At 39.0% G+C, this 26,746-nt stretch overlaps 1 protein-coding gene across 4 annotated transcripts in view; it reads left to right on the forward strand.

Moving 5' to 3' along the window:
- The window catches only part of AKAP11 (A-kinase anchoring protein 11), a 52,300-nt gene extending 26,959 nt beyond the window's left edge, over nucleotides 1-25,341 (forward strand). For 2 of the 4 annotated variants that reach the window (XM_036106977.2, XM_036106979.2), the window contains exons 7-12: nucleotides 74-4,586; nucleotides 8,850-9,005; nucleotides 14,228-14,311; nucleotides 15,075-15,121; nucleotides 18,078-18,238; nucleotides 21,347-25,341. In XM_036106977.2, coding sequence (XP_035962870.2) covers nucleotides 74-4,586; nucleotides 8,850-9,005; nucleotides 14,228-14,311; nucleotides 15,075-15,121; nucleotides 18,078-18,238; nucleotides 21,347-21,487 — 5,102 coding nt within the window. In that variant the 3' untranslated portion in view covers nucleotides 21,488-25,341. Of the gene's footprint in view, nucleotides 1-73; nucleotides 4,587-5,125; nucleotides 5,919-8,849; nucleotides 9,006-14,227; nucleotides 14,312-15,074; nucleotides 15,122-18,077; nucleotides 18,239-21,346 lie in introns of those variants that run through there. The other 2 variants (XM_078070317.1, XM_078070318.1) reach the window with 2 other exon arrangements.
- The last annotated feature ends 1,405 nt before the right edge of the window (nucleotides 25,342-26,746 follow it).

Raw genomic sequence — 26,746 nt, forward strand, 5'->3', positions numbered from 1 at the left:
TCCCATTGATATAAATTAATTTTCAAAAGATTCTGTTCAAGAATAATTTGATCATCTTATTCTTTTCCTATAGGAATAACTATTACTGCACTAAAGAGCCAGTGTGATGCTGCTTCTCAGACTTCTTCTGGTCACCATTTAGAAACCCATGATTTAAGGATTCTGGTTAGCTCTGGGAGGCAGAAGTCATTGGCTAAACCTTCAACTTCCTTAATAAATATGCTGGGACATAAAGAACTACCTTCTGTGAAAACTTCAGTCACCACATTAATTTCTGAGCCTTGGATCCAAAAGAGTTTCTACAGGTCATCTAATGCTTCAGATAAAGGTAGTGATGCACAGAAAACGTTTTTTTCTTCTTCTCCTGCCTACTCCTCTGAATCCGAATGCTCCAGTCCAAGTCCTGTTATTTTCTTGGATGAAGAGGGTTATCAGAAAAGTTTAAAAGCAAAACTTGAGTTACCTAAAATTCCTGTGATGAAAGATGATATAGAGGATTCAGACTCAGAAGTAAGTGAATTTTTTGATAGTTTTGATCAGTTTGATGAACTAGAGCAAACTTTAGAGACTTCTTGTCCATTTTCAAAAGATCCTGTCCTAGGAAAGACATCACAAAAGAAAGGACACAAACATGAAAAATCTTGTTCTGTAACCACTACTATGAATCCTCAAAAATTCAAGTTTGATCGTCCAGCTCTCCCAGCTAATGTTAGAAAGCCGACTCCTCGTAAACCAGAATCCCCTTACAGTAACCTGTGTGATGCTCCAGATTCACCTCGCCCGGTGAAGGCGTCAGGGGAAGACAGCGGTTTGTTTAGCCCTATTCGATCCTCTGCCTTTAGTCCTCTTGGAGGCTGTACTCCTGCTGAATGTTTTTGCCAAACAGATATTGGTGGAGATAGGAGTCATGAAAATCATGATTCTATTTATTACACCTTTGAGGATTATGCCCATAGCATTTCATGTGAGGTACTGGGCTCTGTTCTTCATGCCCAACCCACTAATGTAACCTCAAACATGAACAGTATTAAAAAGGGAGAAAATAAAACCATAGCTCTTAAGAGTGAAAACCTTGATCAAAAAAGTAAATCTAAAAATAAATCCTTGATGATTAAAGATAGCATTCAGAAATTTGCATCAGATCTTGTGGAAAAGAGTTTTGGCAGTGCATTTAAAGACTTACAGAAAGGAATGTCTTCATGTACCAATGCACTGTGTCACTTAGCCATCAAATTGACAACCTCCGTTTTTCAGATAGCATTTAATGAACTGAGAAGGCAGTGTGCATTTTCGCTGAGAGAACGTGCCATTAGCGGTCTGGCTAACTTTTTGGTGAGTGAAGCTTTAGCAAATGCTTTACAGGATTTACAGTATGTAAAGAAGCAGATATTCACAAACACAGTTGCTAGGTTTGCTGCAGATCTTGCTGAAGAGCTTGTTTTTGAAGGCATCATGGAAGTGTGTCAGTTTTCCTATCCTCCAACACCCGCATCTCCACAGTGTTGGTCGTCGGACTGTGAAGACAGAGTGGTAAAGTCCTATGCAAAAGACTTATCTGAGTCTGTAATACAGGAAGCGTTTATTGAGCTTTCGCAGGTCGATGTGACCTTCACAACCAAGGCAGCAGTGAGTGTTTCTACAGATAACATAAAGTGTGCGAGCACGGAAAATTTAGTGCCATCGACACAGACCTCCATGTCTTCTCCTGCTTTTAACAGTCAGACCGTTACGGCGACCAGACCCATGCAGGACTATAAAAAGGAGTACACAGTCCAGCAGGCCTTGTTTTGTACTTCTGGAGTTGTTACTTCTATACCAGTGCCCTTGGCAGGAAGTGCCCTTCTCCCATATCACATTTCATCTAACATATATCCGGCAAAGTCTCATCGGTCGTCTGATGATACTAATTTGAATGGTGATTCTACCCAGACACGTGTTACCACAAAAAACAGAGAAGAGGAAGTGGCGTGTCTCAGAAATATTTGTTTACCCTCAGACCACAATCCAGGTAACCAGAAAGATTTTAAACCAACAAATGAGGACATCGAAATGCAGAGCTCTTCAAAACTAACAAGCGATCCTGTGATTATTAGCAACTTTTCTGCAGCAGTGGTGCATACGATTGTAAATGAAACGTTAGAGTCAATGACATCCCTCAAAGGTACAAAAACAGCCGATGAACACGCAGATTGGGTAACTGCAACAGTAAAGGGAAAGCCCCTTCCTTTCCACTGCGGTCAAGCAACACTGCAACAGAGTGAAGCTAGCAGTAAGGACCTGTTTGCTGATCAGTTATCAAAATCTATTATTAAACATTCCATAGATAAAAGCAAATCAGCGATCCCAAATGTAGATAAAAATGCCGAACCCAAGGAAGGCTTGCCTGGTTCCAGAGAAGAGTCACACTTGACCTTGGAAAAGTTCCCCAAATTTCTTGATGCTCAAGATCACTTAACCCACTGTTCACTTTCAGCAGGAAAGGATTGTGTTCCAGAATGTAAAGGTTCATCGGTTCACGGCTCTTCTCTAGAGACGCTACCACCTTGTTCAACAGCTGCAGGTCAGAAACCTGATTTGAAGGAAGTTGCTAAAGACAAATTTGTGAAAAAGCATAATGTGAATAATACAGCACTTGAGCCCTTGTCTTTCGGGCAAGAACATCCTTTTCCTCATTCACATACTTACCCATCCACAGTGCTTCCATGTGTAGATGGTTTGCATGTGGAAGATAAACAGAAAATTAGAGACGGAAATGTAATACCTGATACTCCTCCCTCCACTCCTCTGGTACCGTCCCAGGCTAGTTCGGAATGGGATATCAAGAAGTTAACCAAAAAACTCAAGGGGGAATTAGCAAAAGAATTTGCACCTGCTACACCTCCCTCTACACCTCACAACTCATCTGTGGGTAGTTTGTCTGAAAATGAACAAAATACGATAGAAAAAGAAGAGTTCATGTTGAAACTCATGCGATCTCTTTCAGAAGAAGTTGAAAGTAGTGAAGATGAAGAGCATCCGGAAGTGGATGTGAAGCCTGAGCACTCAGGGAAGAAAGTTAAGTTTGCAGAATCATTAGCTACCCACATCATCTCTCTCGCAACAGAAATGGCAGCTTCCCACCTAGATAATAAAGTCATTCAAGAACCCAAGGCGAAAAGCCCTTGCTTAAACGCACAAAATCAAAGAAGTGTGTCACCTACTGTTTTAAATTGCTCAGAGGAAAATTTACAAACATTACGCAATTTTGCAGGTGATCTGGCCGCCGAAGTCCTTACGGAAGCTGAGAAAATAGCAAAAGTTAGAAGTTGTGTGCTTTTCAGGCAAAGAAAGAACAGTTGTTACGCTGATGGGGGCCGAGATGATAGATCAGAAGAGAAGTTGGATGGAGAGGCTGTAGCCCACTCAAGAGAACTAGAGCCATTCATTCTTTCATTACCACCAAGTTCTTGTATGTCTGGTCTGACCTACAAGTATCCCAGCTGTGAAAGCGTGACAGACGAGTACGCGGGTCACATTATCCAAGTGCTAAAACAGGAGGGCGGCAATAGTGAGTTAATAATGGACCAGTATGCCAATAGACTTGCTTATCGATCTGTTAAATCAGGATTACAAGAAGCCGCTAAGACCGCCAAAATGAAGTGCAGCTCAAAAATGTTCCCCATGCAAAGCTCACAGGTAAAAACCAAGAATGAACTGTTCAAGTTCTTAAACAAAGAACACCACCAAGAAGTAGATAAAGAACGACAAAGTAAAAGAAACGGAGCTTACCTTTGTAAAAATCAAACTTGTGAATGGACACGGGATACATATAAAAATGAGTGCTCTGAACTGTGTAGTTTTTCAAGCTCTCTTGCTCACAGCATAACAAGAGATGTTACAAAAGAGCTGACAGCATCTGCAGGTGGCTTGCCAAAATCCTTAACAGATTCTTGCCTTTATGAAAAGCCTGGATGTGATGAAGATACCAAGTCTCACATCGAGCCAGAATTTCTTCAGTCTCTTCAACCTTCCTCACAAAGTCACAGAATTTACCACAGTACGGGCAGCTTAAATGGGTCTGCTTTTGGAGAGAATGTCGTTCAAGCTATAGAGCAGTATGCTAAGAAAGTAGTGGATGACACTTTAGAGCTAAGTTTAGGATCAGCAGTTTTCCATGTGTCTGAGTCCACGAAAGCAGCCGATAGGGTCACTCATGGGCAAAAGTTGTCACCTATTATAAGCCAAGCTTGCAGATACTGTGGCCATAAAGAACTGCACGATTGCACTGGAAATTCATCTCTGCATGTTTCCAGACAGGATTCACTTGCTAGTAGGAAGCCAGTTTCTAATTCAAAACTTAGCAATGTCTATCAGGAATCTAGAATTTTTCATCTTGATGTCCCACAAATTCATGTTGGTCTCGATAAGAAGACGGTGCTTGCTGAGAAGATAGTTGCTGAAGCTATTGAAAAAGCAGAGAGAGAGGTGAGCCATACCAGCTTGGCGGCTGATAGCGGAATTGGACAAGATGGCGTTAGCTTTGCTGAGAGCCTTACCACAGAAATAATGACGTCAGCAATGACGAATGTTGGACGTGCGGTTAGCAGGTGAGTTTCAGATTCCTTTTGGGTCTTAATGATAAAAGGAAAAGTTAAACTTGATCATATGTGTCTTAGGTCCTATTAAGAAAGGTACAATTTTTTGAACCCCAAGTTAAAAAAAAAATTTTGCCTACTACATTTGAGTGGGGTTTCATATCCCGTACGTTACTCTCCAGCTCTGTTGTCTCATTATCCCCCCAACAGCCCTTTTGAGGGAAGGTGTTAACCCTTTCCCGAACTAGAAGAGGAGGCTTAGGCAGGATAGTCATCTTGCCCCCGTTCACAGAGTAAAGCTGGATTGGAGAAAAAGCCAGAGAGTTTTAGACGGCAAGTGTAGAGTATTACTGTGATCATTAACTACTCTGAGATTAAGTTTTTTTACAGTGTTTTCTTCTTTCTCTTCACAAAGGTAAGTTTTCTTAAAAAGAGCATAATTTAACCAAACTGCTGTGAGGGAAGAAAGCTTTAAAAATTCGCCAAGGATTTCTGTTACTGCCATCACTTCTCTTTCTTTTTTTTAAAAAATTTATTTATTTATTTGACAGAGACACAGCAAGAGAGGGAACACAGCAGGGGGAGTGGGAGAGGGAGAAGCAGGCTTCCCGCCGAGCAGGGAGCCAGCCCGATGCGGGGCTCAATCCCAGGACCCTGGGACCATGACCTGAACCGAAGGCAGATGCCTAACGACTGAGCCACCCAGGCTCCCCTGCCGTCACTTCTCTTGATGGGTCCCTGTCTAAGGGGACAGTTCTTTCTGATGGTCTCACAGTGTCCTCTTCTTCAGTAGCTGTGCCTTGTGCTCGTGATTCCAACACCTTAGTAAAAATTTTCACTTTTAACCGTTTTTTTTACTCCCTGGAAAACATCAGGACCAACTTGTGTTATTAGTTTGTAGGATTTTGTTAGTCCCACCGGACAGAGAAAGTTCCTAGAGTTGAAGTGGAGTCACAGGATTCCTCAGATTTTTTTAGTAGCTTTTGTCAAAGCCGTGGCAAGGACCACCTCTCTTCTTAGCCATCTTAAAATAGGGAGATGCAGTTTGGCCAGGACCCTGGAGTCCAGTTGTGCCATGGCGTCCTCTTGTGATGCTTCCGGTGAACCAAGGGAGGTCTCTGTTTGCTGTAATCAGGTAGCCTCCTTTCTCCTAGAGCAGGGGTTGGCAAAGCATAACCCACAGGCCAAATCTGGCCTCTGCTTGTTTGTTTGTTTGTTATTGTCTGTGAGCTAAGAATGGTTTTTACATTTCCTCAGTGATCAAAAGAATACTATTTTGTGACATATGAAAATTATATGAAATTCAAATGTTAATGTTCATAAATAAAGTTATATTGGAACATAGCTGTGCTCATTCATTTATGTATTGTCTGTGGCTGCTTTTATGCTTTAACGGCAGAGTTGAGTAGTTGAAGTAGGGACGTGGCCAACAATGCCTAAGTGTTTGCTATTTGGCCCTTTACAGTAAAAATCTGCAGATCTGCATTTTCTTTGTTCATGACTGCCTGTCAGTTCTTAATATGATGATAGACATATAATAAGTGGTTAATAAGTACATGAATGAATAAGTGGTAGTAAACTAGGCCTTTCTACAACTGAAGCAACCTTCCGCAAACAAAATCGGCCTCGAGCTATTTTAACTGTTTCTCCCTGTGCCTCCCCCAAGGCCCTGGGAGGAAAAGAGACTCTCCCCTACATTAGAGTCTCTAAAATATCCTTCCCAGGGCCTGGCACATGCCTTTGCTATTGGTAGCTCAGTATTTTCACTTTCCCTTCTTAACTCTCTTGGGTGAGTAGGTAGGCCCCTGGAGTTACTCCTACAAGCCTGTGCTGTCCTAGTCCAACTTTTTATCAAGGCCAGTAGAATATTACTTTGTAGTTCTTTTTCCTTTTCTTAACAGTTGTGTAGAGTTCTGTAAGTGCTGATTATTAAAAGCTGGCTCTAGTTTGTACAGTGTACTGTTTCCCATTTCCTGTTTCTGAAGGTAAAATGGTTTGCCTTTCAAGCTTTAGAGGGATTCGTTCAGATGGATTATTTTTAAAGGTATCATTTGGCATCCCCTTTCTTGTAAATGTTTGATTCATGAAAATAACCATAAATATTTCACAAAGCTGTAATGTACAGAAGGGTGGTATGTGGGTGGTATGTGAAGTGTCAAATGGGGAATTATATGGTAGTGTATTTTTAGCAGAGCAAACATCTAAACTATATTCTGAGCTATTATTTCTGAGCCAGAATAACCCAGCAGTCATTAAAACTCTTCTCTGGACCTCATCTACTGGGTCATTTCAACGAGAAAACGATTAGATTGCGGCACATTCCAGAAAAGAGTTAAAAATTTTAAAAAGAACAAAGTAGAGCTCTGTTATGGCTCAAAACTATAATGTGCTGGGGCGCCTGGGTGGCTCAGTTGGTTGAGCGGCTGCCTTCGGCTCAGGTCGTGATCCCGGAGTCCTGGGATCAAGCCCCACATTGGGCTCCCTGCTCAGTGGAGAGCCTGCTTCTCCCTCTCCCTCTGCCTGCCTCTCTGCCTACTTGTGCTCTCTCTCTCTGTCAAATAAATAAATAAAATCTTAAAAAAAAAAAAAAAACTATAATGTGCCTGTCCAGTATAATTCGTTGCTGTATCTTAAATATAAGATGAGGATAGCCCCAGAGGGGGGTGGGGCAGTTCAGGACTTATTCTGGGCATTGGGGATACAGAAATAAGTAAAACAGTCAAAAATATGTGTTCTCTGGAGCTTATGTTACGGTAGAAAAAGACAAGTAAAATAGCCAAGTGCATCACACAGTGAGAAGTGCTTTGGAGGAAAACTGAAGCAAGGAAGGGAGGTGTGGGTGTGGGGTGGGGGGGCTAGCAGCAGGTGGGGATGGTTTACAGTTTTGTTTTTTTTTTTGAAGATTTTATTTATTTATTTGACAGAGACACAGCAAGAGAGGGAACACAAGCAGGGGGAGTGGGAGAGGGAGAAGCAGGCTTCCCGCTGACCAGGGAGCCAGATGCGGGGCTCGATCCCAAGACCCTGGGATCATGACCTGAGCCAAAGGCAGACGCTTAACGACTGAGCCACCCAGGCGCCCCTGGTTTGCAGTTTTGAATAGGTAGAAAGGGGGAAAGCAACACTGATAAAATAACATCTGAGCGAAGAGCCAAAGGTGAAGAGAGAGTAAGTCACGTGGGAATTGGGGCAGAGGGTTCCAGGCAAAGGGGTAGGATCGTGCATGTTGGGGAAGCCGCACAGGGGCAGGCGTGGCTGCAGTGAGAGGGCTGGGGAGAGTAATAGATGGGACACCATGGAGACTAGGAGAGGGTGTCATACCAGCGAGTATGTTATAAGGATTTGGACTCTCATTCTGATTGGTGTGGAGCCGCTAGGATGTTTTGATCAGACGACTAACATTTTTCCTCTTCATCTTGAAAAACATCATTTTAAACTGCTATGTTGAGAATAAAATATAGAGGGGGCAATTACAGTAATCGAACAGTGGCCTTTCTTGTGAAAATGGAATAAAAATATAAATGTCTCTTCTTCATTGAGAAAAAGAATGGGAAGGGTTATGATCCTATGCTCAAAATCTTAAATTTGACTCTAGGCTTGTTTGACAGTACTAGAATTCCTCGAACTACTTTTTTTGTTCTTGAAGCCAGAAAGAGCTTCCTCTCAGTACAACTAAAAGTACTGTCTTACAAAGTAGGTGATAGACCGGGCGCCTGGGTGGCTCAGTTGGTTAAGCAACTACCTTCGGCTCAGGTCATGATCCTGGAGTCCCGGGATCGAGTCCCACATCGGGCTCCCTGCTCGGCAGGGAGTCTGCTTCTCCCTCTGACCCTCCTCCCTCTCATGCGCTCTGTCTCTCATTCTCTCTCTCTCAAATAAATAAATAAAATCTAAAAAAAAAAAAAAAAAAAAAACAAAGTAGGTGATAGAAATTTGTGCTCCTTTATAGTGGTCCCAGTTGAAACTATGAATTGCTTTAAAGAGAATTTAGATAAATAGAGCACTTGGGGTGGATAATAGATATAGCTCAGTTAACTTTGAAAATAGTATGCTCTCCTGCAAAGTCTCTTTTTTAGCAGACACAAAGGGTTGGATGGGCCACTGGTGTGGCTGTGAATATCGATTGTTTTTGTCATCTTTATCATCAAATTGATAGTCTTAGAATTGGATTGAATTTTTTTTTCTTTTCGCCCTTCCTTCCTTCCTTTCCTTCCTTTTTTTCTTCCCTCCCTCCCTCCCTCCCTCCCTTCCTTCCTTTTTTTTTTTTTTTTTCAGTCCAAAAGAAATAGAAGACTTTCAGTCAACTGAGTCTTTTGGCAGCCAGCAGATGAATCTCAGTATTGGTGATGACAGCACTGGTAGCTGGTCCAATTTAAGTTTTGAAGATGAACACCAGGATGAAAGTAGCAGTTTTCATCACCTAAGTGAAAGGTAACTAAAATTGTGCATGTGATTCCATAGTTTAGGTCCTCAGACCTCGGGAGTAAATTTATACTGGGTTTTTAAAAATGATGAATTTGAAAATCTTTTATTATTTTCAGAATGTATTTTATTATCCATAATGTAGTTCTAATGGTTTTTCACATTTATTAGGTATAGTTATTAGCCAAGCTAAGTTTCTTTACGTGTGCCAGTGGTTGATAATGAAAAATACTCCATACATTTGATTTTATACCCTTAGGATTTTCCTGGACTTTTGTATCTCTCACTTTTTAAAAAGGGTACCTTTTTTTCTTTAGAGGCTGAGAAAAAAGGCAGTGATCTGTAAAAGGTATCTTTTTTTTTAAATTTTATTTTATTATGTTATATTAGCCACCATACAATATATCATTAGTTTTTGATGTGGTGATCCACAATTCATTGTTTGCGTATAACACCCAGTGCTCCATGCAGTACGTGCCCTCTTTAATACCCGTCACCGGTCTAACCCATCCCCCCACCCCCTTCCCCTCTAGAACCCTCAGTTTGTTTCTCAGAGTCCATAGTCTCTCATGGTTCATCTCTGTAAAAGGTATCTTAATGACCCTGTAATTTTCTTGTTATTAGTGAAAGTAATATCTTTTTTGGGAAGGATTCCTCACTTACCCTGCTATTCAGGAACAAAATGACCTGGAGCATTTATACTTGAATGACTGAAAATACGTAAACTCCTTATAAAAATATGGTTTTGTACAGCAGGAAGCACTTACCTCATATATAACTTGTCTTAGTTTATTTTGTTTATAGTAACAGTCTTTGGCATATTTTATTCTGATACACTTGTTTCTTACATTGTTTACTCTCTAAAGGCATTCCTGACTAAACTATAAAATGCCATAAATTTTTATCCACATTAATTGATAATTGGAAATAATCAGTGCCATCCAGGGCTGAGTCTAGGGAGAGGAAAGGCTTCTTAGTTTCGGGCTGTGGAAAGGACCCTGTGAGGCTTCAGTGGAACAGAACCCTTGGAATTGACTTACCAAGACGAGGAAGTGAGAAGACGGTGGGAGGAGGGGATGAAGGGAAGGAAATGGCTTTTCACCTGTTAGAGGACATCATCTCAGAGCATTTTGTCTGATGTTTGGATTAACCAGTAAGTATTAATATTTTCATAAAACATCTATTTTGTCATAGTTTCTTAAAATGCTATGTAAACCACCAGTACATCTTAAAATCTGGGTCCGAAAAGACAGTCGGAAGTGGGAAGTAAGGGTAATACCACAAACATCAGGTGGCCCTTTCCATAACTCTACCAGGAATAGAATGTTAACACTTAAATTCTTCTCTCATCTTGGAGAAACACAGGCTTCTAGAATTTCAGTAAGGGTTGATGTTGCTGCTTAGGAAATCCTGCTGTTAAAATGGGCGAACTAGGGTTCATGGCGTGTGGCATTAAGGGGCCTGTAGCCAGTTGAACAGCTCTGTGCAGAATGTTGTCTGGTTGGATGACTCTGTCCTTGGTTCTGTCCTCTTTAGCATTTTATTAGTGATAGAGGATAAGTAATGTCCCCCGCACCGCCCGCCCCCATCTGCGGTTTTGCTTTCTGTAGTTTCAGTTGCCCATGGTCAGTTAAGGTCCAGAAGCAGATGACCCTCCTTCTGACATGTTGTCAGAAGGTCACTTGTTGCCTAACACTGTGTCACTGTGCCTGTGTCATTCCCCTCACTCCATCTCATCATGTAGGCATTTTATCATCTCACATTATCACAAGGATGGTAAGTACATACAAGAAGTTATTTTTAGAGAGAGAGACCACATTCACATAACTTGTATTATAGTATATTGTTATAATTACTCTTTTATTATTAGTTTTTGTTGTTAACCTCTTACTAGTGCCTAATTTATAAAGTAAACTTCATCATAGGTATGTATGTGAAGAAAAAAACGTAGTATCTGTAGGGTACGGTACTGCCCATGGTTTCAGGCCTCCACTGCGGGCCGTGGAATGCATCCTCTGCAGATAAGAAGGGACTGCTCTGCTCATTATTTGTGAATGACTTAAAACAAAGATGGAAAGATCATCTCATTAACAGAGCCAAGTTTCAAAAAGACCGAATCAGGCGGCGACTAAAAGAATTCTGTTTAACATGGGTAAATGCATTTGGTTCAGGAAATTAACTGAATTCAGGATGGGGAATAACTTGGCTTCACAGCATTTTTTCAGAAAAATACCTGTAGTTTTAATTGAACACAGAACGATTATGCTCTGTGGTTATTAAGGTTCAAGCACAAAGAGTAGGGCTCATCCAGGGTTGGTAGTATGCTTGTTGAACACAGAATTTCTAGAGAGATTAAGATTAAGAGAGATAAAGATTCATTAGGTCATTGGAGGTCCCAAAAATCTCAGATGATTTTAATGCAGGTGGTTCAGAGATCACACTTCAGATACATAGCTGCACATGTTTTGTCTTCGATGCCATCTGCTGTAGGAACTGTAATTTTCTGGTACAGAGATCAGATAGGAGATAAAAGACCTCAATGGTTTGGACACTTCATGTGCTTTTACTCCCAAGTAGGAAATTTAGTAGAGGGCAGCAGTTAAAAAAGAAATAATAATTTCAGAGTTTCACAGGTGTTTATGAGGAGTGTGTAATTATTTGATCTGAAAGAGACTTGGTCTGTGTATGTGTGTCTCTTAAGTATTTCAAGCAGTCTGTGAATTTCTTAAAAGTTATGTAGTAGATTAGGTAAGAGATGGGACCGGGCTTGCGGAATTTTTGAGATAATACTTATGAGATACGTCAAAATCGATAGTAGTCTTTATGTGGCTGAAAACCACGATAAAGAGTCTTAGCCCTTCACCCCCACTGGCTTGAGGTACACCTGCTCGAGACCTAGGAATTATGAAAAGATGGAAAATACACAGACAGGAATAGATAGGAAATAGGAAAAGATTTAAAAGAAAATGATGGAAGCAGGGCAGTGTTCAAGAATGAAATAGGAACACTGTTAAGTGAAGAAATTAAGTTGTTTTATGTCGGGTTAATGGAGGACGATTGTACCTCCCAATTTGCTTGGGACAGTCTGAATTTACTTCCCGCTGCTCTGGTGTACTTATTAATGGTGACTTCTTTCATTTCCAGAAGTATTCTGGTTAGATGAGAAATTATACGGGCACCCTAGTTAGAGGTGACATTTTATAAATAACTGACTTGGAATCTGACCCATTTTGAGGGGCAAGAGGAAGGGGGAATGAGGTTAAATAGAGGGAGTTTGAGTCTTTGGTCTTGACATTTTTTTAGGCGTTATATCTTTGCATGTTCACCGAAACCTTAGGTGATGGATTTTGATGATTAATTAAAAGGAGGACTCATTATTGTTGTTAGCATATGGGTTAAGAATTTTAATTTTGTAATATTTTTCTTTGTTTAGAAAATCATTCTATTAGTAGAGGTGAATGCAATGTTTGAGATCCTCAATTTTTCCTTTTGGTTTGGCTCACAGGCTGTCTGTCCATTCTGTATTTCTATGTTTTCCCATCTTTGGTTTGTCTGACAGCAGGCTACGTAGGCAAAACTCTGGCTGTTTTCATGGTTTTATAACAGAGCTATATTTGTTTGAATATAGGCTGCAAAGACACTGCTCAGTTTTAACTTTTCTTTTTTTTTTTAAAGATTTTATTTATTTATTTGACAGAGAGGGAGACAGAGAGAGAGGGAACACAAGCAGGGGGAGTGGGAGAGGGAGAAGCAGGCTTCCTGCTGAGCAGGGAGCCCGATGCAGGGCTTGATCCCAGGACCCTGGGATCATGATCTAAGCCAAAGGCAGACGCTTAATGACTGAGCCACCCAGGCGCCCCCAGTTTTAACTTTTCTTTTTTTTTTTTAAGATTTTATTTACTTATTTGACAGAGAGAGATACAGCGAGAGAGGGAACACAAGCAGGGGTAGTGGGAGAGGGAGAAGTAGGCTTCCCGCTGAGCAGGGAGCCCGATGCGGGGCTCGATCCCAGAACCCTGGGATCATGACCTGAGCCGAAGGCAGACGCTTAATGACTGAGCCACCCAGGCGCCCCCAGTTTTAACTTTTCTAACACAGTCTAGTTTGTGACAGTTTGCTAGCGCCAGAGTAAATATGGATATGCAAATTATTGAAATTGCTTGGAAACTCTTTAGAACTTTTAAATAATCATCCTTTTTTTTGTAACCTTGTCAACATTTACTGATGCACAGAAGATGATTTTGTGTTAATTCACTTTTTAGAACCCAAATTTTAGTTTGTGTACGTATTAATTTTTATAATTGCCTAACCTAATGTGGGGAAATATAAGCTGCTTATCACTGCGAACTAATGTGCTTACTAATTATTTTAATGATTAGTATTTTAAATTGCATGTTTAGGTTTTAATCTGAAAAATTAAATTTAGTTTTGTTTCCGAACACAGTCGCTTTTTGTTTGTTATTGCTTTGCCGCAGTTTTAGAACATAGTTGCTTTCTTCTTTCGATTCAGTAGTTTAAGAAGGTACTCATGTGGCATTAGTGACTGGCCCACCAGACAGGTGTAGTAAGCCTCGGTTACTCAATATTCTGAAGAAAATGTATGTTATTTGCCACCTACTGAATTACACATCATGTATGAAATGAAAGTAATTGACATAATAAGAGTATTTTGAAATCAGAAAACATCTTTTCTCCAAGTAGTTAGAAGAGGTCTATTTGGGACTATGTTTCGGTGCCTGTCCTTTCATTCCCGCCCCCCAAACCCATCAGTGTTTGCGTTGTCTAAAGAGCTGAGAGATAGTTAACCTGTGGTCTTTTTAAAACTTTATCCAAATGGAAGAGTATTGGCTTTTTACAAATTATATCCCAAGATTTGCCATAGATGTTGATTTAATCATTGAAGATTTGCCATAGATGTTGATTTAATCATTGAAACTTCTTACTTCACGCATTCATTTGCTGTCCTACAAGCCATTCTGTTGTGTTCATATGTAAAATACATATAAAATGAGAATAATTTTCCTGATCTATGGAGGACAAGTAAGAGAACTCCCAAATGTCCAAGGCCGCCCAGTTGCAGTGATGGTCTCTCAGCCTCCGCGGATGCACCACTCCGCCGGGCAGCTTCCGAACCTCCCACTTACCACCGACAGAAGCTGTTCCAAGGAAAACCAAGGTCTTCTTTACTATTCATTTTCTGGTTCAGCTCTGTTCTTTTCTTCTTCTGGCAGTAATGGTAACAGCAGTAGCTGGAGCAGTCTTGGTTTAGAAGGAGATTTGTATGAGGACAATTTATCCTTTCCAACATCAGACAGGTTGGTCCAGTCCAGAAACTTATAAACTGATGAGTCTTTCACACTAATGCATGATGTCATATTCTTAAAAGAACGTGGGTTACAGTGCCAATATGTATCAGTCTGCTTTTCTCCTATGTTTGGACATGATTCTGCTTGATAATTTACATCTAATGAGAAACTTCAATTATGCTAAGAGACGACTGACATCTAATTGCAAAATGTGTTACATCTATGCATGTGTTGCTTTGCTTGCTATTTCTCATCCTACCAATTATTATTTCATTAAAAAGAGCTTGCTTCCTACAGGATTTCTGGTTTTTGTTGTTGTTTTTGTATGTAATTTTATTTCACATGTAAGGAAAGTGTAGGAAAAATGTATTTTTAGTGTGTTAAAAATATGTCCTTGGCATTAGCAGATGCCACGGCATTCTATGATAATTCAAATGCTGTGTTATCCAAAACCAAATTAGTAGAATATTTTAGCTTTAAGCTATTTGAAATTAAATTTTATCATGAAATTACTTGGCGTTCTCCATCACGGTAAGGTAGAACTTCTTGGTTATTGATGACCTGTCTAGGCATCATTTACAATTCAGATTTTAACATGAAATGGTGTGAGAAGCAAAGCTTCCTTTTTTTATTGTCATCTCTTCCCTTTTTAAATGTCATATATCATATTGTAACATTCATTCTTTTCCACGTTTTAAGAATTAGTTTTAATACCATTGTTAATTAAAGCTTTTTTTTTTTTTTAACTGCTTCTGCTCTTTTATTCGGAAAGTGATGGGCCAGATGATAAAGATGAAGATCATGAGGATGATGGAGAAGGTAATTGACAGATTGTTTTTCAAAGTGTTTGCATGTTTTTTTGTTTAAGGTTTCCTAGAAGAGTCTTCACCTTGTGCGTTTTCATCACTGAAGCTCCAGGTTATTACAAATCAGGGTATTTACATTACAAATCAGGATATTCTTGAACTAATGTATCCAGCGGCAGGTCCTTTGTTGAACCATTTGTACCATTTGATTGCTAAACTAATGAAGTGCCCATTGGTGTAAAGATTGAACTACTTTAAAAGAATTACTCAATGATTTGAGAGGGAAATTTATGATAATCTCTCTATATGTAAGGGTTTATGTAAACATAAAACCCTTGCATCATAAGATATAATTTATTATAATTATGGCATGTGCCCTAGTTTTTTCCTTCCAAACTAGTAACCTCTCGAATTAGTGTTTAATGTTGATGTTACATAAATTAGTAAGTAAAAATTAAAAGACATTTTAAAATCAATCCTTCCCTCTCTCAGTTCTATTCCTCAACTCACAAATATACATATTTGAAGAAAATATTTAATTCTTCCTTTGATGAACATAATTCCAAATACCTAATACTAGATACCATTGGTCACCGTGTTCTCGACCATGATTTATAATCCTTAATTGAAATATTAGAATGTCTGAGTGAATGTAGAAACTTTCCATGTTGAAGCTGAATTTTCATTGTATTTAGATGGCTTATTCTTTTATTATGTAAATACCAATAATGTCTTCTATAAAGTGGCACCTAAAAATATTCATACTGTTTGAGATATTTGTTTTTGAGCTAGTCTTTTTATTTTTCATTTCTTTAGAAGTGGGCAAACTGAGAAAATTGCCCAAATGAATTTCTCAAAATGTACTTTATAACACCTGAGTGTCTGATTAGTTTTATCGCCAATTATGCCTTTCTTATTTAGGGAAGTCATGTACTGGTTTCTGAGTTAAAATCCTCAGACTTAAGGTGATTATTTTTTAGTCCCAGTGCTTCTGCTAACTAGACATTCTTTTTTTTTTTTTTAAGTAAACATTCTTCATATAGGACTTCTAGAAGTTTTGTCATCAGATATGAAGTAGGGGTAGGGCAATATTCTTAGAGGGACAGATAGGCTAGGTAATATTTGCTTTCTTTTTGTTGACTAAAAGAGTGTTGACTTTGTCTAGGCAAGTTGTGTCCCTTTTCCCAAATAATGCCTGTGAGGAAAGTTGTTCCAAAGGCTGTAGATGGTGCAAATGCATGTGGTGAGTTTTTTCCTCAGTGAACTAGTCATTACTTAACTGACTTTATTACTGAGGGACAATTAAGAGAAAAGAAGATATAAGTTAATATAAATATGAAATTGATTTAAAAAAATTTACTTTTGGCACTAGCAGACTCTTTAGGATTTCTTTTGTGAGTAGATAGAAATTTACTATATGTAAATTCATGTCACTACTCAGCTTTTGAGATCATAGTCATCTCTCATTATATAGAAAATTGTGGCCAGCTTTGAAATTTGTTAAATTAGGAATTGGTAAAGTAGGACAGATTGATACGGGTTTATAGAAAGATTCAAAATTATGGAAATCCTAAGGCAACAAACCTCATTTTGTTGTATTTTTAGTTGCAGGAGGTCAGCCACTTGCCTTTTCCCTGGTGTTGAGTGACCTCTCCTTGGGCAGGCAGCCAGGAGCCCCATAACTGAGAAAGCCAATAATACAGAGAAGTCATGGGTGACTTGGCTTCCAACCCCATGACCTCTGCAGGATTTACAAAATGGCCCAGAGACCATGTCTGGTTTCACAGTGCACCAGACCCATTTTTGATTGAGAGTGGGGGGAGAGGAGGGAAAAGGCAGTACGTTTATCTGAAGAGAATGACGTGGATCTGTTTTTTTTTAAGTGAAAAAATTAGGGACCAACCCAAATCCTAAAAATGATTAGTAGTGGTCTAGAATGCCCTGCAACCTGTAAAAAAGAATCAGGGACATTGACCAAGAAATTTCCGTGCCGGGTACGAAGTGGCATGATGTCTGCCAGCAGGCCGGCTGCTCACCTCTTACGTGGGAGGCCCCTTGTCTCAGCGCTGCCGTTTGCTCGGCAGTCACTAAGCAGGAGTGTTGGACACATGGTATCGGCCTACAGGTCATTTGTTTTATAGTCAACAGCGATTCGTCCTTCTTTATGTTGAGAACATAATGTTCATAAAAAAAAAAAGAAATGAAACTCGAGAGCTATATCTTATTTATAAAGGGTTATACCCAGAAAATTCCCTGGTCTGGCTTTTGGGATGTAAGTGGCTGCATGTGACATTTTTATCCCCCTCTTCTGCCTAAAGAATGAAGTGATTAAGAGTTTGGAGCCAGACTGTGTGTTCATATCCTGGCCCAGCCACTTCCCTGCTGTAAGACTCTGGATCTCTCTGCCTCATGTCCCTCACCTGTAAGATGGAGATGATGATAGTTCTGGCTTCACAGGATGGGTGTGAGGGTTCCGGGGGTTTGTATATAGGAAGAGCTTAGAACAATACTTACGATGTAATATGCCCTATACAAGTGTTTGTGGCTTCTGTTACCTCTCTTAGTTCGAGAAGCTTTCTTGAGTCCATTTAATATATTTATTTATTTGAGATTTATATTTAGATTGTAATCATAGCTTTATAGTTTTGTTTTCTCTTTCTTTACCTGTGGATCTTATTTTGACACAAATTATGGCATCTACAGTACTTGATATTCAGTGCCTCAAAATAGAGTTTTGTATTTGTGCTCTCAGTGGATGATCAAAGTTATTCCTTTGTTGTAGAATTATTGTGCCCTTTCAAATAAATGTTTTGGTTGATGTTAAGGTGGGGATAAGAAAAGACAGATTTTTTTCCCCAGCGTTCATTGGAATCTTAAGAAATGGAAAATATTTCTCTATCCTTGGAAACCAGAGTATTGAGAGTTGAATTGATGAATTTCACTTTATACTGTTTAAATGTAAATATTAGGTTTGGGGCAAGACAGAAAGATTCTGCTCATTACAAATATCGACATGGAGCCGTGCACAGTAGACCCCCAGCTAAGGATTATTCTTCAGTGGCTCGTTGCTTCTGAGGCCGAAGTGGCAGAACTTTATCTTCATGACTCTGCAAAGAAGGAATTCATACAAGTAAGTACCTGCCTTACAGGGTGGTTGTAAGGACATATTTAACCATATACGATGTTCTGTGTCACATAGTTGATCTAGTAAGATGCCCCTTGATAGCAGAGTGGGTAAGTGCTTACGTGGTAGAGTCTCATAGTGGGTCCACATGTCAGCTCTGCCACTCTAGTCTAACCGTGGGTAGGCTCACTGGTCAGTTTCCTTATCTGCACTATGAAAATGAGTAGAGAGGTTACCTTACAGAGGTTTGTGAGGATTAAACATAATATCATAAAAAATACGCTTGATCTAGTGCCTGACACATCCTAACTACTCAAAGTTAGATGTTGTTAATAAACATGTGTTCATATGAAAAGATTGAGTTATTCTTTGTTTTAAATTGATTCATAATTATGCCTGGTAATTAGTATATCTCCTACTACTCTGTTAATCTAGTCTTATTAGTGGGAGAAACTAGCATACTCAAAAGCCAGTGAAGGTTTAAATATCTTATAAGGGACCATGGACCACTTTGAGTATTTTGTAGGGTTCTAATAATAGAACATTCAGATTCGATGCACTAATAGGATGTTTTTATTGAGAACTGTGTGCCAAGCACCTTGTTAGTCAAGATTTTTATTTTATAGTCTTAAGGTTTTTGCCCCAGAATCTTCATTATCAGAATTTTGACTTAATCTTATTATAGGGTATAAAATAGTTCAATGAATAACCAGTGTAAATTGATCTATAACAAAAAGGGAACAGTCCAGTTACTCTTGATTCCTGGTTCAGAATTTACAAAGATATTGTTGAAAGAAGTATGTGAAAAAGATATTCAGTAAAAATAACTTTTTTTCGTATTTTGTTGTTTGTTTTTTCTTGGACTTTTTGGATTTTTCTAGTTTATGTTTCGGTTTTTGGGCAGAAGGAGAAAATAAGACAAGGTGATCCTCAAGAAATGAGTTGTCAAGGAGAAGGAGTGGGTAGGAAAGGTGTTAGAACTCACTGGAGGGAGGCAGACATTTTCAAGTCATTTAGTCTTGAATAAACTGTGAGGGCTAAGGAAGAGCTTAGGCAGAGCTGAGCATGAGCATAATGGTGCTTGGTGCTCATCCCCAAGTAACGTAGGAAAACATTCTGGAAATTCCTCAAAAAGTTAAACCTAGCATTATCATATAACCTAGCAATTCCACTCCTAGGTATATACCTAAGAGGAATGAAAATATATGTCCATGGCAACATTATTCATAATAGGCCAGAAGTGGAAACATCCTAGAATGGATAAATAAAATGTGGTTTATCTTTGCAGTGGAGTACTCTCTGTCAATAAAAAGGAAGGAAGTATATACATGCTACACCATGGAGGAAACTTGAAGTCACGTTGGGTGAAAGAAACATCACCAGAGACCATATGTTTTATGATTACATTTATATGAAATGACCAAAATGGGCAAATCTCAAGACTGAAGTAGATTAGTGATTGCCTAGAATTGAGGGGTTTGGGAGAAATGGGGAGTGTTTACTAATGCGTAGAGCTTTTCTTTTGGTGTGGTAGACATGTTCTAACACTGATTGTGGTGATGGTTGCATTCAACTTGGTGACTATACTAAAAACCATTGACTTAAGTACTCTATTTATTTTTTTCCCTTTAGAGCAAAAATTGCATTTATTTATTTTTTTTCTTTTTTAATTTTATTATGTTATGTTAGTCACCATACATCATTGGTTTTTGATGTGGTGATCCCCGATCCATTGTTTTCATATAACATCCAGTGCTCCATGCAGTACATGCCCTCCTTAATACCCATCACCGGGCTAACCAATCCCCCTCCCCCCTCCCCTCTAAAACCCTCAGTTTGTTTCTCAGAGTCCATAGTCTCTCATGGTTCATCTCTCCCTCCAATTCCGCCCCCCCATTTTTCCCTTCCTTCTCCTAATGTCCTCCATGCTATTCCTTATGTTCCACAAATAAGTGAAACCAATGATAATTGACTTTCTCTGCTTGACTTATTTCACTTAGCATAATCTCCTCCAGTCCCATCCATGTTGATGTAAAAGTTGGGTGTTCATCCTTTCTGATGGCTGAGTAATATTCTATAAGTACACTTTAAATGGATGAATTGTCTGGTCTGTGAATTATATCTCTATAAGGCTATATTTAACAAGGCTAAGCATATTTATATTACAAAATTAAAGTAGTTTTTACAGAACTAAATAGAAAAAAAATGAGTGAAGACATGTTCTGATTCTGGTGACAGTGGAGTTTATTTAAACCTGTATTTATTTACTTTTTTTAAATTTGAGTTATTATTGAAATATAACATTATATTAGTTTCAGGTATACAACATGATTCGATATCTGTGTATATTGTGAAATGATCACCACAATATTTACTTTTTTGGTGTTTTTTTTTTGTTGAAACATTAACATTTCTTTTTTTTTTTGTTTTTTGTTTTTTGTTTAATTGACACAGAGAGAGAGACAGTGAGAGAGGGAATACAAGCAGGGGGAGTGGGCGAGGGAGAAGCAGGCTTCCTGTGGAGCAGGGAGCCCGATGCGGGGCTCGATCCCAGTCCTGGGATCATGACCTGAGCCGAAGGCAGACGCTTAACGACTGAGCCACCCAGGCGTCCCAAAACATTGACATTTTTTAACTTAGAAAGCCGTGTTTCCAATTGAGGCCAGAGTGTGTATTTCAGAAAAAAGCCACACTGCATATTGTGGAAGGAAAAATCCACATCCTTCTATCAAGATTGATATTGTCTTTATTATTTTATGTTCCTAATTGAGGGTGTGACAGAAGTATTTAGGTCAAGAATTTCGTATAGAAATGGAGACTATACTCCCATACAGAGTCTCAGGTGGGTGAGGTTTGTGCAGTTCTGTCTCCAAGAGTCCCAAAGTGTCATTCTCTGGAGGAGATGTATTTGTCAGGGGCAGGAAGGAAAAATGTTTAATTTGCGTAGAGGGGTAGTAATTTAGGGGAGAGGACCTCATTATACAACTGGGAAATAATACTTTACTGCAGACAGCAAGAATCTTAGAGTTCTCTGATACTAAAAATAAGACTGGAAACTTTGTTGTGAGGAGATTGTTTGTGGTTAACCTGGGACATGCCTTGCCTTCTCACTAGCTCTCCCGACGGTTACAAGGAAGGGGACGGAAGGTGGGGGACATCCTGCAGGCTGTGCTGCGGTACTATGAAGTGCGGGAGAAGCCGGCCGCCCCCGAGAGCTGCAAGTCCCTGTTCGACTGGCTCCTGGAAAACGCGTAGTACAGACCTGTGGCCACTACATCTTACCGTCTGGGGAGAGGAAGAAACGGATAAAGATGCAGATGGTAAACTTGGAATATTAACACTGATAAATGAACTGGGAGGGAAGTAAATTGAGCTTTTCCAGCGCAGTCATCCCACGTTGTATATAGTTGATACTTTTGTAATCTCTGTCGAATATTATCTTCATCATTCTTCTATACACGTGCGTAGTGTGTTAAGACCCTAAGAACGTGGATTTGAAGGAAGGTTTGACCATGAGGTTTTCAGGGACGTTGACTGACAGATTCTTCTTGCATCCAGATAGTGCTGCTACAGACCACACTGCGGTGGCTGAGGGTAGGCTCCAGGGGTAGAGCCTTCCCGGTCTGCTCCTTTGCAAACACGCTGTTCTGTTGAGAACTAACCTGACAAAAGAGCTTTGAGGTTAGTGGGCTCCCCGCCCCACCCCCCATAGAATTTCTGTCTTATTTTTCAAAGTCAATTTTATTTTCATAGCTCAACTATCGGTAGCTTCTTGAATCTCCCAAACTATTTAATTTCTTAGAAACATATTAGTATTTTAGGTTTCTATAAATACCGTAAATGATAGTTTCCCCAGCCTTTCATGAAATGACATTATTTGCTAATGTTGCCAATCCATCTGGCATGAAAATGAGTGTGTGTGTGTGTGTGTGTGTGTGTATGTAAGTAAGGGAGTACTTTAACCTTGCCTAGTGGGTTTGTGCCCTTTTTTATTTTACTGTTTTCTTGGTTAGAAACCCACTGTTGACATTTAAAAGGTGCTTTAAAATAAAATGTCTATAAAGGTTGTGCAGTAAGAATTTTTATTTCTCTTTTTGACTATTTTGGGTCCCCACCTTATCCTATAAATGAAAATAAAGGTGCAAAACATGCTAAAATTTTAGAAATTAATGTTAATATGGAAATGCATTTAGAGAAGCCCAGTAATGATTTTCATTTTCCGATTTTTGAAAAAAAAAAACAAACACATACACAAAACTCTCTGCTTAGCAAGGGTAAGCTTTTTCTAGAAAAAGAGGGGATTCCCAGCCCCTCCTCCCTTTCCCCCGATAAAATGGTATCTGCTCTATTTTGTAAAGTTGTCTGACATGAGTTTTCTGGCTCTATGTTTTCTACTACTTTGTCTTTAGAAACTGCAAGTTGACTTGAATTAGAGGACCAAGATTGTGTCTTGGTTTTGTATGAGGGTATGCACATGTGAATTTTTGGTTCTTCCATTAGCGTAAATCTAGAGTAAATCACTTTTTGTTGGGGGCTTTGGTTTTGCTCCATTACATTTTCTTTTTTCCTGAGCATTGACTGTTCTGGAAGCTGCACAAAGTGTAGAAGACATAGCACCCACCGAGGGGCAAGGAATAAGGCACTTACATTAATTTGATTTAATCATTATGGTAGAGAAATGTATTTTATAATGAGAGAGTAAAATTTGCTTTATAAGAAAAATGCCAAAAGCTACTTAAATATTTTGAGGTTACAGTGTAAACTTTGGTTTTTCTCAATTTAAAATAAAGAAATAGAGCAAGCCTTAAAAATAAAATTTTCCTAAAGTTTCTTCAAGTATTTTTTAAGGTGGAGAAATGCAGGAAATCTATATAGCCAGAATGGTTTCCATCTTTAGCTTCTCAGAAATTGAGATGCAGCAGCACTGGACTGGGTTTATACACGCTAGGAACTGGGTTGTTGATTAGAACATGGATTAACTGATTATTAAGTTTAGATTGGATTTTTACAAGTATATAACTATCAAGCTGTGTTTAGTAACTTCGATACATGTACGGGTTTGATTAACAGCAAATCGAGTTCTGAATTTCTTTTAAACTAAAGTGAAAATATATTCATTTTGTAACACTTTCTGTGCTTGAAAATGTTTATGTTTATATCTCTTATGGTAATAATCATTTTGAAATAAGATTTTCCTCCTACCCTTGTTTTCTCTGCATTTACCTGGAGCTGTGCTGGACTCAGAGTTCCTTTATGTAGCCACTACGTAATGACAGGCCAGTCTTTGGGTGTTGGCATGTGTGGTAAGAATCCTAATGGAGCTCCACCCCTGTATCCATTTAGGGGCATAGAGAAAAATACTAAGTATTGGCAGATGCGAAAAGAAGCGTGAGTAAAAAGCTCCTTATATGGAGAGAAGTATCTTTTAATCAAGTACAGCCTAAAACTTACTTTCTTTAAAGGCACTTTGTGATTATTCCAAAGACATCTTATGTCTGTTTGGTTGCTTGGTCTCCGGAACAGCCGTGTTTGTTTAGAGGACCGGACCGCCCCTCACCCCCGTCTCCTTTTATTACAAGTCTCCTTGACATATTTATATTATAACATTGTAATCTTGCCATTCTGTGCATTTCGGCCCTTATGAAATTACCATGTCTTCTTCAGAACTGTTAAAGTTGTGATGTGCATTGAGTTGAATTCTGTGTTTATCAATTTCAGGACCCTTGAGGGATCTTGGGAAAGAAAGTGAATGAGGTCTCTGATAAGGGTTTCATTTTAGAACATTATTTTCGACTGAAATACAGCAATTCTTTCATATTCTTCTTTTCCCAAGCCAAGTTTAAATTACATTTATATTTTGGAGATTATAAATGTTGATTTTGAAAGTATTTCCTGATTTATACAAAATGAATGATTCATTTATAAATCACAGAAGAAAATTAAAATATCTATTGGGATGGTTGATAGAATTTAATGGAGTAATAAAACCTTTTCACTCAGTGAATATGTGTGATAACATCTTTATACTTTGAAAAATGTTCCACTTACCCTTTCAGATATTTGATGTGAATTAATTCAATTCATAATACTTCCATTTTGCTTAAATAAGGGTTTTATGTTGCTGGTAGGAGAATTTAATTACTTATTAAATGTACCAAGTATAAAGTGAAAGATCATTTATCCACATGGCTTTGACATCAGTGCACATTTCCTAAATGCAAAACTTAACCCTGACTCATCACTGGAGTCCAGACTCAAGATGTCTTCTTAGTTAATTATTTAGCTAATAGTATTCTTTCACAGTTAACTATCAATTTCCCATCAGTATGTTGCTTTAAATTTTATATTTCTCAAAGGAAACTTTCCACAGTTAAAAAATATATATTAATGCATCCACACTCAGGGTATAGGGAACATACTTTTCCATTTAAAACCCTGCCCACCTGTCACCAGCACAAGACAATTAGAGCTTCAGTGGGAATTCTATGGTTATACTAAAGTGAAATGCATTTTTTTTTTGGTCATTTTTAGCAGAAGACCCCACATGCATTTACTCACTTACTGTATTCCTGCTCTGAAGATGCAGTGTTGGTCACTCTTGTCACTTTATTTATTTATTATTATTATTATTATTATTTTTTAACCATCCATGTACATTCCTTTCACATGGGTAGAATTGTAGTTCTAGAAGTCCATTGTTTTGTTTTTGTTGTAATGTTTGAATACTATTTAATACCAGGTTTTAATATTGCTGGATTTGCTAACTTTGGTTAATTGTGCAGTGTTTAAAGTAATTCACATTCTTGTTTAATATATATATAGCAGAAGCAGCTTTGAGTAATTGTAGCTGTTTATTTGTGCAGAATTACTACATTAAGATCTTGTATAACAGTAACTTTTTTGGCTTTTCTGTCCTTTGATATGTTCATTTACCAAAATATGAACTTCAGGATGCACTATACTTTTCTTTTTGCAGTGGCTCAAAATAAACATTTCAGAAATTACCTTTGTAATCATTTGCAATTAATTGTTCTTTTATCCTTTATGAATTGTTTGTTATCTTTCCTCTCCCAACTAAGAATTCTCCAATAAACGTAAGAGATGCCTGGCCTCGGTTTCCTTCTATAATATCTTGTTAACTACTCTGTCCTGAACTAAACAAAGGCATAGAAGCGGAACTGCCATGATAGAAGACATATCAGATGATCTCCAGGCTTCTAAAATGGTTTCCGAGTACTAGGGAAGCTAGGTATTTTTAACCGGACACTGGATTCTAGCCATATGTTCAGGTGCCTCTGAATGCTAACATAAGTGACTTGAAAGGCTGTTTGCCCAATCTGGTTTGCACTTGAGCGCCAAGTAGAATATTATGGTTGCATGTCGGGAAATTCTTCTAGCCTGGGTGTAGCACTCCTTCCATAGGATATTGAGAGCATCCATACCTCTGTCATGCCATGAGCATCAGGCACTTAAAAGTTAGATGCTGATTGTTGCTAATGGAATATGACTTGTCTCTAAGTATGTAAGGCCCAGAAATTAGGGAATGATTTTCTAGCTTTGTGTGAATGTTGTAAAATACTAGGAAATAATGATAGTAAACAGTGGCTTGGGTGTGAGTGGATCCCAGTCACCAACAAAACGATTCAAAAATGCTGAGAAAAAGTAATCAAGATTCCTTAGCCTGGAATTCCACAAAGGAAAAAGGGCTCAAAAGGAACAGGAAGTTGTGACAAATGGCATTTGAGCAATTTTGCACATTGGGATCATTTGCCATCTGTGTCTCAGCTGGGATAGTGAGGAGGATGAGGGACAGGGCTTGAAGAGTTAGCTCAGGGACACCTGGGTGGCTCAGTCGTTCAGCGTCTGCCTTCGACTCAGATCAGGATCCGAGGGTCCTGGGATCGAGCCCCGCATCGGGCTCCCTCCTTGGCAGGAAGCTTGCTTCTCCCTCTCCCACTTGCCCTGCTTGTGTTCCTGCTCTCGCTATCTCTCTCTCTCTCAAATAAATAAAATCTTTATTTTTGAAGATTTTATTTATTTATGTGACAGAGACACAGTGAGAGAGGGAACACAAGCAGGGGTAGTGGGAGAGGGAGAAGCAGACTTCCTGCGGAGCAGGGAACCCGATGCGGGGCTCAATCCTAAGACCCTGGGATCGTGACCTGAGTCGAAGGCAGACGCTTAACGACTGAGCCACCCAGGCGCCCCTAAATAAATAAAATCTTTAAAAAAAAAAAGGTCAGATATTTCAAAGTATGAAAGATGGAGAGAAGTTACATATCCAAGGAGGAATATACTTTTGGTGCTATTGTGCAAAGAGGGTGAGAATAAAAACATCTAAGCTTGTTGCAGCATTGCGTTTTTTTTAAAATTAATTAATTTTTGATGTAGTGTTCCATGATTCCTTGATTGCGTATAACACCCAGTGTTCCATTCAATACGTGTCCTCTTTAATACCCATCACCAGGCTAACCCATCCCCCCACCCCCTCCCCTCTAGAACCCTCAGTTTGTT

This window comes from Halichoerus grypus, chromosome 4 (genome assembly GCF_964656455.1).
Source record: "Halichoerus grypus chromosome 4, mHalGry1.hap1.1, whole genome shotgun sequence".
Lineage (NCBI taxonomy): Eukaryota > Metazoa > Chordata > Mammalia > Carnivora > Phocidae > Halichoerus > Halichoerus grypus.